Source organism: Centruroides vittatus, unplaced genomic scaffold (assembly GCF_030686945.1).
Source record: "Centruroides vittatus isolate TY-2023 unplaced genomic scaffold, ASM3068694v2 contig_884, whole genome shotgun sequence".
Classification (NCBI taxonomy): Eukaryota; Metazoa; Arthropoda; class Arachnida; order Scorpiones; family Buthidae; genus Centruroides; species Centruroides vittatus.
Window position 1 is genome coordinate 636,216 of NW_027122576.1, and position 14,342 is coordinate 650,557.

Genomic DNA, 14,342 nt, shown 5'->3' on the forward strand with positions numbered 1-14,342 from the left:
ATGAGTGGTTCTTGACCTCAGATGAATGTCAGATTGCAAGGACAGAACAAATTTGTTTATTTGCCTATAAACTCCTCTTCAGTGGTTTCCTAAATAAGGGATCTGGCAAATTTTGCAGATTTTAGCTTTATATATACTATGCAACTTTGCCATTTATTTGTTCAATTCTTCTATTGATTTGTTTTGATTGAAATCTTCATTGACATTTTCCAGGTTTAACCACAATACAACTGTATTTCAGAATCAACATTTGCCAATATACTTCCACTATAAAATGGCAGTTATAAAATTAATGAAGTGTTATAGATGATATGTGTAATGGAAATATGTTGGCAAAGATGATGCATTCACAATGATTATAAACTTCAATAACAAACTACCTAATACACTTATATTACCAAAATATCTGCTGAATTATTTATCAGACTATATTAAAGCTAAATTAATAAAATCAAATAAAAATCATTTACTCCATTTCTACTTTATGTTCACTTCTTATTTATGTATTTGTTTCTGGAATAGTATAAAAAAAACTTTGAAGATGATTCCTCACAGGAATATAAAGAAAAAAGGCACATAAACATGTCTAGAAATGGACAGTTTGATTTCTCAAACTTTCTGACAGTGTCAGGTGCAACAGAGCTCACTTCAACGAACATGCATGTACTGTACTAAACTATAGGCTACTATCTACACAGATGGCTATGTAGAACAGGTCCATGGCATGGCTTTCACATTTCCTAGTGTGAAACTTTTGAATGTTTATCTGAGGAATCACCTGAAGACACTAGTGTATGCTGCTCTTATTGGTGATGTGAACATGCTGCTGCAATGCATTGCTGACATCTGCACCATCATTCACAGAAGAGCTGGAACCTTCAAAAGAGTGCATCAGTCCATGCTCCAATGTCTCTGCACATGCAGAGATGCACATAGAGTATTTTGTGCATTTCTTATGATGAGAGCTATGTTATTGAGAGAATTATCAATATATGAGTTAATAAGAGAGTATGTAATAAAATCCATCTTACACCTGACACTGTCATAAGAGGTTTGACTTCTCAAAAATCACCCATTTCTGGATACATGTTTACATGCATTTTTGTTATTTTCATGTAGGAATCATTCCCCAAAGTTTGTCTCACTACTTCAGAAACACCCCTTGTATACTTAATAATACAAAGTATTTTATATTATTTTATTCTGTTTGTAATTTTATTTCCTATTTAATTTTCCAACTGTTAGAATAAGATCATTTTGAAATAAGAATACTGTAAGTATTTAATTTTTAAATTGGGCATTCTACTTGCAATCTTTTAATGTATCCTGATGATGATTGCTGCATGGGTCTAATTCAAGGTTCTAGTAGCCTGTAATGCTTTACAGAAGTGGAATATGATCAGTAATCTTGGTAATATTGTTGTATTATTATTACATGACCTCAGTACCTCAGTTAGACAAGCAAAACCATTAATCCAGAAAGGCTTTGAAACCAAGTGTGCTGAAAAATTCAGTGCTCAATCTGAACATAATTCTAAGAATCTCAAAAAAAAAAAAAATCTATTTACTCAACTAGAACCTAAATATCTAGCAATAACATTTTTAATGAGCAAAGTATAAATAGAATAAGTACTTTTACATATAAAATAAATTTTATAAAGTATCCTAAATCATTAGAAAGCTCACATTACAGAAACAGAATATAGAGTAAAAATCTATAACAATGCTTCTGCAGACAAATTTTATCTATGCTAATATGTTGATTATAAATTGAATAACACAAAAAAATAAAATTAAAAAAAGGCATTTAACATACAAATTTAAAAAATTTTAAACCATTTTTTTGGTCCAACTATGATAAAAAGGTCAAAAATTCTTTAATTTAATTAATGCATTTAGTTGCCAAGAAATTTAAAAGGAATAAAAAAAATAAAATTACTTCTAAGTTTTTGCTTTTAGGAGATGATAATATATAAAATCAAATTCATGCCTGTCTGTATGCACAAGTATCATATAAGAATGACTGAACCAATTTCTATGAAGCTTTGTACGTACATGTATTCAGCATAGCCCTGGAAAAAATATAAGCTACTTTCTATTTCCAAAATCATTCAATTTTATAAGCTTTGATAGAATTAGAATATTGTTGCAAGACTAACTAGTTCACACCTGGTTCTTATCAAATCTTACCCACAAATACAAAATTTTGTTCAGAGAACAGTGGGCATAAAGTGAACCGTGAAATTCAAACATTAACAAGAGAAAATGGACATCACTGAAAGCTAGTCAAATATTTCATTGGTCAGCCTCTTATTCCAGTAAAACTTATGCAATAGTGATCATATGATTGTTGTCATTTACCTGCAGAAGACTGTCAGCAAGTCCCTAAAATTTCTTTCGTTTTAAAACTGTTTGTGGTCAGATCTATTATAAGTACAGTACATATTCTTTTTCCTCATATGTATGTTTGTATTTTATATGTGCACAAACTTAATATAATCATTTTCTTGAGTGAAGCAAACTACTTCAGTTGGTCACCTAATAATATATCAGCAAAAAATTGGAAATGTCTGTTATAAAATTCTGTCTTACTATTACAGCTCTTCATTATATCACTCATTTAGATTATTACTCTTTTTTGATCTTCCAAAAGTAAAAGCACTTTAGCCAATAATTTTTTAAAAATTAGATGTTGTTGAACTTCTGCTGGCAAAGAAATGTTACCTTATTCCAATCATTGACTTTGAAACTACTATTGTATGAAGTATAACCTACAAAAAACCAAGTCGGCATGAACATTGAAAAGAGAGAAAACAGGTGGATAGATATATGTCAGTTATACTGCACCATCACATATATTGTTCATTTAGTTTGTCTCTCAATTTGCATGATATAAGGGGCTACAATATTAGTTTACTGAACTGAAATTATAGTTTTCATTTTGGGGAAAATTACCATTTCGTCTATTTATTCGTCTATTATTAAATTTTGGGGAAAATTACCATTACCATTCGTCTATATTATCTTCTTACTTTAACACACTAACTTGTATTTCTAAAATAAATCTTAAACAACACTCATTAAAAACTGACAAATATTTATGTCCAAAACAAGACTTGAATCTATAAGCTGACAATCGAGGAAAAACTCTTAAATAAACTTGACACAATTTCAATTATAACAAAAACGATAAAATTAAGAAATAGCAAATTTATGAATATATGTCAGTCAAACTAATGACTGACTGGCACATTTTTGAATTTGAATAGTCATGAATAAAATACAATAGCTTAAAATTGACAATTGAAATGAAATAATAGTATTGTTTTTAGATTATCATATGTATAACACACATATACATATGTAAATAAATATCACAGAATCAACCTATACTAATTTTTCAAAAAATGTTCAAGCAAATCATTATTAGGAAAGAAAAATACTAAAGTTCTTCAGAAAAAACTTAAAATATGTTTTTAATGTAAGGCAAAAAGACATCATATTCAGAATTCATTTAAAAAATGGTTTTAATGTGAAAAAAAAAAAATTTATATTGCATTACATAGGTAACTTGTTACATTTTAATTTATGTTTTTATTAAAAAGTTTTAATTCTATTATTTTATTCTAGTTTAAAGCATTTTTAAATTAATTACTAAGTAATTTATATATATACACACACATACATATACATACACACATATAATCTGTTTAAATTTAATATTTGATGAAACTTCTTTCCAAAATATTTTAGGAGAAAATTCTCAAAAAATGATATATATAGATGATATATTTGTTCATATAGAAATTTGCAAATTTCTGCATTCTTGAAACAAAATGAATATAAAAAAAGAATAAAGTAGATGATGATAATAAATTTAAAAATCAAAAATTTTATTCATTCCTTATGAAAAACAAAAATCTAAGAATGACATTTCTGGATAAAATTGACCTACTCTAATTTTGAAAGAACATTGAATAAAACTGATTCTAATAAAATACAATAAATATAAGTACAACTTTTAACAAAGATACTTATACTTATTGTATTTTATTAAACATAAATAACCATTAGCCATGTTAAATTTTATTACTTATACTTAAAACTGATTCTATTTTCTCTTGAAATAAATGAAACATGTGAGTTTACATAACATTTAAACAAAAGCTATTCTTTAGCCACTATATATGAAATCGATTTAAAATAAAAATAATTAGAAAACCTTTAAAAACAATGTTTTTACTGCTATTTCAGGAAATAATTCATCATTCTGCTATTGCAATTATACAATAAAATATACTTGTTTCAAAAAATTTGGATTTAAAAACTCATAAAATTTAAGACCAAATGAAAATAAAATTTCTATAAAATCATAATAGTATCAGATGACATTTTAACTAAATAGCAGTCACTTTTAGCAAAATTGAGAAAAATTTGGTAACTTAATATTTTAACATATTTATATCTTCTCTCTGAAGCTTATTCAACTAATTTTTCAGCCATGACTGCACTCCTCTTTTTTAAAACTGTTCCCACTTCTATACAAATTTCTAATTTTAATAAATACTTTTAATATAAAAAATTTATTAGTCATTTACATATTTTCATAAAATTTTATAATTCATTCTTCTATTATTTTCAATAAAAGCATATACAAAGCCTCTCCAGAAGTGTTTATTTCTCTTATATGTTGCAAGATAATTTAGCAAGATATTATTCTATGTAACTTTTGACTTTTGAATAATAAACAATGTCTTTAGAAAAATATTCATGAGTTATACATTTGTAATATGATAAATTAGAACAAGCTAAACAATAGTCATGCTATTGTAATTTGTAACTTCAATTTGCTTAGTTAAACTGATTTATTTCGCTCCTAATTAGAGAAATTCTGTCATATTTAGGATATTATTTGATTCAAACAGTTGAAAAATACATTAAAAATAATAAAACAGAGAATTTAATAAATAATTCTTCATTCTTTAAGGTAAACATTGTAAAAAATATTACTGAAAAATTTTATATTTTATTGAATTTATAAATTATTTAAAATATTTCTGGCAGTAATAAATCCTTCCTAGATCTGGTAACTGCTAAAAATATACAAATTCAAAAACAAACATCTAGCTATATATATTAGAGCATTGATATTGAACCCGTATTGAAAACCTTGACCCAATTTTCAATGATATGAAATTCCTGGCTTTTTAACTGTTAAAAAGTTGTAACTTTGTTTTCAAATTTTGAAAGTATAAGCTAGCTATTTATAAAACTAAATCGCTGTTTTTACTTGCAGTTATGAAATATGTGTTAAATAAATCTTTTTCATCAATCATAGCTGTATAATGCCAATAAGATAATATCTGAAAACAAAAGCATAGATTACTTTTAACAAAAATATACATCCTGTAATGCATTTATCATATTGACATTGTAATTTAAGATATCTGAATAACAAAAACAAAATAATATATATATTATATGAAAATAAAAGAAGTAAATTAAGTTTAAATTAGAATTAACTAAACTCAGAATGACATGTGTAAAAAGACTCTTTACACTATTACTCTCAAATTTCTTTCTTCTATTTGTGCCTGACAAATTTGCTTGATCTTCAAGACATTCAAGGTCATTGGTACTGTCATTATTGCAGTCAACATTATTGCTTTAGGATAAAGAAACATAACCAAAGTATAATAAACATGTAAATTTATAAATTCCTATGAAACATCCTTTATATTAGGTAATAAGATTGCAACTATTTTAAATATCAAAAAAATTCTAAATTATAATTTTTGACTTTATTCTAATTTATTACAAATTTTTTTTTTTAATTTATGATTTGAAAATAATACTTTTCATGCCAACAATATTATAATCTGTTTCAAAAATTTTATAATTTACATTAATAGATGATACTAGTGGTTTTTACAGTAGTAAAAACCACGAGTATATTTTTCAACAATATTCCTTTTTCATTATACTATATATTATTATTTTTTCATTGTAATTTTAATTTGTTAATTATTATAAAGAAATTATTGTCAATTTTAATTACATTTTAAAATTTTCTGAATCAATTTGAGGGCAAAATTGTAATTATTAATAAAATAAATTATAAATATTAAATTATATAGCAAAGAATCATATGCAATTACAATACAATTATTATATAGCTACAAAACTTTTTGTAATTAATATTTATACATAATTTATTAATTATTCAAATAAATATATAAAAATTAAAACCAAATTTCTTCTAAATACAATAAAGATTTAACAATAAACTAAAATTATTCTTAATATACATAATTTAAATCTGCTTATTGAGAGAGAAAAATTTCAAAATAAAATACTCTCATGATTATCCAGCTTAATGTGGAGGACAGCCGAGCTAAATAAGGAAAAAGCTGGATAACACAGATTGAAAATACGGCATTTCCTGTATAATTAAGCATGTCAGTGTATCAGATGTGATAATGTTTGAATTCAAAATTTTCGGCAGAAGCAAGCTGGTAAGCTGACTGCAATTGCCATTCGTGGAATAACCATATGTTTTGTAAAAACATTTGTAATCAAATATATTATATTATTAATTTTATAGTATACTATATTATTATTTTGTACTTGTTTACATAAAAATATTTCATGACATGGCTGATTGGACTGGGTAATTGTGGGCCAGATAGTCATGAGTCTACTGTATTTAATTTTGGAAATATTTTTTCTTGAATCATTATCCTTTATATTCAATTTATATCTGATTATTCTAAATATTTTTAGCCACTATACTATTTTGTCAGAATAAAATAAAACTAAAAATCTGGTTAATTTTATAATATATAGAAATAAGAATGCCATTGTAAATACATTTGTCAAAAACAAGTGACAATATATTCAATTTGAACTTAGCCTATTTGCTATAAAAATGCTCAGTTGGTTAGCTTAGTGTTGATAGAGCATCCAACTTTGCAAAAATATTTTATTTGATGATTGTCAAACCCTGTTGCAAGACTTGTTTATCAATTATTCATTTTTATTTTAAATTACATAAGTATCATCTTAAGACTTCAGATTACCACCTCTCAGATAACAAATAAATAATCCTCTGAATAATAAAATAAAAATAAAATCAGGAAAAAAAACAATTTTGTTTTGTATTATTCAACAATTACACTGAATCTGTTTAATGATTCAAATTTAATTCTTGAACAATATTCATAAAATTTTAACAATTTATAGGCTACATACTAAACGAAATATTGTCATTTAATTAAAATAAATAAATAAAAATAATAATTATGTAGATTACATATATTACTAATTTAATAACTAACTCAAACCATTTAACTAAAACATATTTCTTTTTCAAAAAATTTAATAAATATTGATTTAGGGTATACAAAGTTACAGCTAGTACAGTCCTAATGACAAAAACAGATATCATCTTTATCCATAAAAGATAAATCAAATTACATTTATAATCCAAAAATAATATGCTTATCCCCATAAACTTGTATATGACATGATTATACATATTTCTTTCTTTTCATTAACTGCATATCTTTCTATACTGTATGACACAGAATAAACTCCACATAATTTAAGACTATTTAAATCAAAAGACATCTTATATTCTAATAACATGGCTAAATCCAGTACCAATACTCAATTCGATCTAAATAGCATTGTTCTTTCCCCGAACCATACATAGCAATCTTTATAACTAAAGAAATCAATGACAGCAGGTCATACTATCTGTGGTAAACAAGAGTATAAAAACACAACTAGTTGTGTATAAGAAAGAAAATATAGCTGTTTGAATTAATATTTTAAAAATTTCATAATGTAATATTTCATAGCATATGCAGGAATTGTTTCACTTCATTATATTTTTAAGGTAAATAAAGTATATTAATGTTTCTCTTTGCAGCATCATTCAATGCTTGTCAATCTGACAAAGAAACTTTTATAAAAGATTAAAACTTGATAAAGATAAAATTAAAAATTACTTACAGGTGGAAACCTGGCATTATATTTCTTTTTCTTACTCGGCATCTTTTAATCCTAATTATAAAGAATACAAAATACTTTCACAGTTACTATGTGCATAGGCCTATATCTTGGCATTCATCTTGTCATTTATTCTATTGCTTTCTTTATATTTCAACATGAAAATGATATTTACATAACTTTTGTTTACGTTAAATATTTTCTCGATAAGTTCTTCGTACCAATATTTTATTCTTTATTTTTTTTTTTTTCTTCTTCCTAGTTCAAACTTTGAATTTTATTTAGATCGCCTCACGTTCCTCAGAAATTTCAATCAGCGCTATCTGGTGAGGAAATTAAAAATTTGTTTTATTAAAAAATTAAAATTTATTTTTTATTTTTTTTTGTTTAATTTTTTCATTTTTAAGATTATTATAAATTATATAATTTATTAATTATAAAAATATTCATTTATTTAAAAATATATATGAATTATATAATAAATGTTTGATATAAATTTTAATATAGGTGTCGATATGATAAACGATACGATTGTTGTTGTCTTTTATTTAATATTTCAACGAGATAATTAGTTATTTATTGTTTTTTTTAGAATAAAATTCTTATTGTATTAATCATAGTAAAATTATTTTAAATCTCAATTTTCTACCCTTCTTTTATTTATTAAATAATTACATCATTAAGCGCTTCAAAAAATAGAATAACATAGATAAAAAATTAGTCACTTTTCGGCAATGGTTGAGAGATCGCTAAAATCGAAATTCAATTAAAATTAATATATTTTCTTGTTTTATTCTTTCATTTAAATAAATGTTTTTGAATTTATCTAAAAAATCTATCAAATAAGAGCGAATATTTCTTTAAATTTAAACCTTATTTCTGTTATTGACGAACCATAATAGAGGGAATCCAAAGTTTAGTAACCCGATAGAAAAGCACCGGATATTTTGCTTAATAATATTTTTAGAAATATTATCTGTAATGTTATTAACGTTACATCCTGTGTATTACAGATATTTATAAAATATTTTCTTATGTATTTTATTTATATAATTTTATTAATATTTTAAATATAACCAGAGTCGAAAGATATACTGGGCTCTAATGCTATGAAAAAGAGTGATAAATATTTCTGCCATTTCGAGCGCTGCAATCGCTTTGCGGCGTAAGTTTGGCTTGAGCATAGGGAGAATCAGCTGTAAATATTTGAATTTTATTTTAATATATGAAATTTTTCGTTTTTAACTCAGGTATTGTTTTTGTCCTTTTTAAAAAGCTGCTTGTAAGTACTGTTTTAACTCTGTTTCGAGCATTATTTATTCATAAATGTCGTTAATATTTATAATTTTATTAAATGTCACTTTCATGACTTTAGACTTAAAATTGATTAGACTTTATTTTTTGCTTACAATTTGTGTTCATTTTTAAATATGTTGGGGAGTTTTCGTTAAGAGTAAGAAAAGGCGGTAAAAAAAATTATAGTTAAGCCTGTATGTATACGTACTGTACATTGTTAATTAATATGGGATGCCTTGAGGATTCCCCAAAACTCTCTGAATCAGGAAGAAAAAAAGTTGATGAGAATTATATAAGTTTAATTATAGAAATGTATAGAAATGTTAAATCATCTGTTAAGATAGAATAGATTAAAGCGTTAGATTTAGGAATTAGGGTGGTTTGGCGTTTGTCAAGATTAAGTCCGTATCTTTTTATTTATTTATTAATATTAAGTAAATTATTGTAGTTGCAGTGAGGAAGAAGCTATAATATATGTTATTCGCAATTGATATTGTCCTTATTAATGAGATAAAGAGAGATTAGTTAAGTTGAGTCAGAAAAAGTTAGAAACAGGTTTGAGAGAGGATTAAAAGTCAGTAAGAAATTTAGCTATTGGATTTCAGATATGGCTGTTAGAGGGAGAAAAATGAATTAAACTTCAGAATGAGTTACAAAGTGTAAAAGTGGACATTTGAACAATTTAAGGTCATATTTACAGACAGTATTATTAGATATTGTGATAGCAATGACAAGGAGTTCTAAAAGAAAGACATGTTACTGGTGTTTTAGTCACATATATAAACCTACTTAAAAGAAGGACAGATGTCAGTTAACTATCAATAAATCTTCACTTATATTCTACTTTTGACAGTGCAGAATGTCTTATAAATTACCAAAATGTGTAAAGCCAATGTGATTGTCATAAGAAGTGTAATTTCTGATGTCAAAATACAAAAGTATTTTATCCCAAATAGTATTTCTCGTTATACTGAATCAAGTAAAATTGTATAGCACACTTTATGTAATGTTAAAATTAATAAATTATTTAAAAAATAGTTTGTCTTTATCTGGATTAATGTTGTACTTATGTTTTGCCCCAGGCAACGCCGAGTTCATCTGCTAGTTATATAATATAATAAATTAATACAATAATTATAAAAATCTCTCAAATATATAAATCATATCTCAAAGTTTAATTGCTTCATTAAGGAGTTATAACTCATTTATATTTAGCATTGTTGAAGTAAAGTTCATAACTACTTTATTTGCAAAGAAAATTTTTTTTAAAATGTGATTCTTAAGTAGATACGATACCTCCGGTCCTATTTCAATAGAAGTATTACACAGTTATAGATACAGAAGAAAAATATTAGTAGCAAGAAGTGATATGAGGTTATTTAGAAGGCCAAGGGTGGGTATGCTCGTGCGTTAATGCGGTCCCGGTCGTACGAAACTAAAGGTACAAATTAACACCACAAACGTCTTCGGCTCGTTACTTTGAGCGACATATTTTTTGTAAATAGGGAATAAGACGAAACGCTTTCCCGTTTACCATAAAAATAGAGTAATGGAATCATCCATCAGTTCTTTACCCCAAAGTCAGTATTATTCATAATTACATGATTCCTTTATTTTTATGAAACAGTTTAAACACATCATCCGTGCTTTTCAATGAAAATATCATTAAAAAGTTTTAGAATTTTGTAAATAACCTTTACATCTCTGTTGACAAAGTTCCACAGAGACGATTAAGACAACTCTAGTGTGTATATCCAGTGTACCAGAGCCCCTTTAGCTGCCACTCGAAAACATTGAGTGACGTTTCCCTTCCCAGGACGAGGACTTAGGGGTTGGATTTCGAGAAGCAGAGTTGGTGTTATGTGACGGTGTCGTTGCGGTAACAAAGCGCGATATGTAAATGATTGGATGCGACGAACAAACTAGATAATAGTTCAATTATAAATGTTACGGCGATGGGTGTTTGTAAGGGTGTGTTGTAATGAAACGTGAAATCGTCCAAATAATTAAATTCCTGCTTCTTCGCCCTTAATACAGTGGAGCCTGAGTTGGTCGTAAACCAAACACGTCGATGTCTTTCTATCTTTTCTCCATTCATCTGTAAACACCATCGTTACGTCGCCAGTCCTTTTTCTTAGGTCATCGTCTATCTTGTCCATCCACCTCTTTCCGGGTCTAAAATTCGTGTCCATTGATGGATTGATACTTATCTGGCGCCGAGGACAGCTTATTGCACTCCAAACTGGGTCAGATGGATTATGTAATTTGTACATCTGTTGCTAAATATCTAGCAATTCTGTAATAATAAATGTCGTAGCAATATTAACAATCCTTGCATTTGAGTTTCCGGGTTCTGTGTTGTACGAAAGCATGCTTCCGGGCACTCGAAATCTAACGGCCCTACGACATTCTAAACTATAAATTCCGAAATAAACGGTTTACAATACAACGTCTTTATTGTTTCTGTAATAATAGCATCAAAACATTTGTTAAATTTACAAGTCAATTATATGAATTATTAATTTGGTTTTTATTTCAAAATTACTGTATTTCTATATAGTATTTGAGTAGTTGAATATTAGTTTGTCTTCATACAGTTTGAAATACCTGTCAATAGCTTATTTAACATAATATTTCGTGCGGTAAGCCAGATAAAATGTGAAAGCAGAGAAAAGAAAGACTGCTGGGGACCTATTCTGAGTAGTATCGTTAAGCTAACGAATACGATAAAAACCAGTTCCTATCGGAACCACGTGATTCGCGTTTAATCAACTGTGAAAATGCTATTCCGAGCCGTACGTTTCGTTTTCGGTGCCGATAGCCACGTGCGATAACTAAGCTTTTGTTATCGTTCACTCTCGAGCTGCCGTTAGGAACGTAACGAAAGTGAAAACAACATGGCGTCTTTTCGGGTAAGAATGATTTTACTTCACGAGCAATTGGAGAGAGGGGACAGCAGTAACACCGATTAAATTTAATACTCTTTCTTCAACTTCAGTTAATTTTTGATTAACTGAAGGCCCACCTCCTGTTTGAAACGTTGATTTTTTTATTTGTGAGGCTTTACTTTTAATGTTTGCTTTCCAGTCACTCCATGTCTATGCAAATAATATTTACATTTAATAAGATGTATTGCATTTGACATTTAATCATAATACTAATTCTAATTTGGTTATAAGGTTTATAGAAGTAGAACTTGTGGCAAAATTAAGTTTGTCATTTTATTCTTAATGAATGAATTAAAAAATACATTAATTACATGAAGTTATATAGAAATATACAAAGAAACTTAGACATACTTTGTATAATTGTAAAATGTTAGCATTATGTAATAATAGAAATCTTTATTTTGTAGATTTTATCTAAGTTTAATGTCGGCTTTAATTCATTAGTTTTAGTATAAAAAAATACATTCTATATACGTAACTTAACAGTAAACTATACACTATACATAAATGACTATCTATCACATAAATTATAATTTTTAAAAACAAATATTTGCTTAACGGATAGGCTGACAAAATAGACCCAGTAATAGACCCAGACATTTTTAAAACAAAACAAAACTATATCACTAGTGCTAGTACACGACAATACTAAAAGCATGTGCTTCGCTTAGAAAATGGCGGGTTGCAGTCACGTGACAAAATACAATGTTAACTAAACTGTGATTGGTTAAAGCGTAATAGCTATCGATAGCATGGAACCCAGACGCATCTCGACCGACTACCCGTAGCGAAACCTACTTAACGTGGAGCACAGAATAGCGATTTGTCTAAGGTTCGTTAACTGCCTTTCGCTAAGGCGACTTATCGAATGTCCCGTGTATCGCTCTCGTTCAGTTATCGGAAGAGCTCAGAATAGGTCCCCTGATATGGTTGAATCTAAGAAGGGTATTAATAATATGGATAAGTGAAAATAAAGCATAAGTGTGCTTAAAAGCACTTATATTATTTCAAATTTCAGAAAGAAACTTTTATAAAATTTATATAATAATGTTATTTTTATTGTATCAGATCTTGTTTTATTTATATTGTGTTATCGTTATTTGTCTGTGAAATATAGCAAGAAATTTTAACGTATTCTATTTAAATCATTAGAGAGGTCGCGGCCGTCGTTTTCAGCCCAAAACGTGAACGTCGGACGTCGAGCGCCGCTATCTGGCAATTCTAGAAGATTGATAATGACTTTCGCTACGTCTGGCATGGCGAGTAAAAGTTCTGCCTTGTGTTTGGGGTTAAAATTATGACGTATATTTTTAATAATGATTATTTAAGCATTTATGAATAATAATGTGAAGAAACAGACGATTTTAATCCAGAAATTATTTAATTCTGTAGGAGCAGGTTTTTTCTTTCACAGCATCTACCATCACAGCGTAATACGTTTGTAAATTTTCTAAAAATAGAGAGGTTGCGGCCGAAGTTCAAACGTTAAACTTCTACGGCAAGCAGAAGTACGCGTTTGACGCTTTAAGTCCAAGTAAAAGACCTTACGGCGTTCATTCACAATAGGGTTTCTCATTTCCCGGTCTTTTGCTTGTCCCGGGATTGCGGGATAAAATTAATTATTTTTAAAGATATAAAAATTATCATGAAATCAAATGATATAATTATTTTTTTGTCTTTAAAAGTAATTTAATACGTTCCGTAGCCTACAAAATCATATTAATAACGCTGTAGAAATTTTCACAAATAGAAAAAATTTATTACAGTTTGCTGGAAACTGCGTACAACAACAACAACAACAACAAAATGCTTTGAATTGAGTTTTAAAAAAATGAACTTAGATCAAACTTCTAACTTAGAAGGTAATTTTAGTTTTTTAAATAAAATATAATACAAAATATTGTAAATTTTTATAAGATTTTAAAAAGCAAAGATTGTCAATACAGAACTCCAATCACTCAATCTAATTCTTATTTTAGTGATGAAAAGTCTTGCTACCGAGAATGCCTTTTCCGATTTAATTGATGTAATTGGAATCGTGTTTAATGCATTTAAGAGAAGACAAATATTATGTTTTTTTTTCAC

The 14,342-nt window shown here is 27.3% G+C and overlaps 1 protein-coding gene across 1 annotated transcript in view; it reads right to left on the minus strand.

The window, feature by feature from the left end:
• Positions 1 to 8,326, minus strand: part of NC2alpha (negative cofactor 2 alpha) — a 33,139-nt gene extending 24,813 nt beyond the window's left edge. The window contains exon 1 of the mRNA XM_067280431.1: positions 8,017 to 8,326. Within this exon, the coding sequence (XP_067136532.1) occupies positions 8,017 to 8,058 (42 nt within the window). The 5' untranslated portion in view covers positions 8,059 to 8,326. The remainder of the gene's footprint in view (positions 1 to 8,016) is intronic.
• Between the last annotated feature and the right edge of the window lie 6,016 nt (positions 8,327 to 14,342).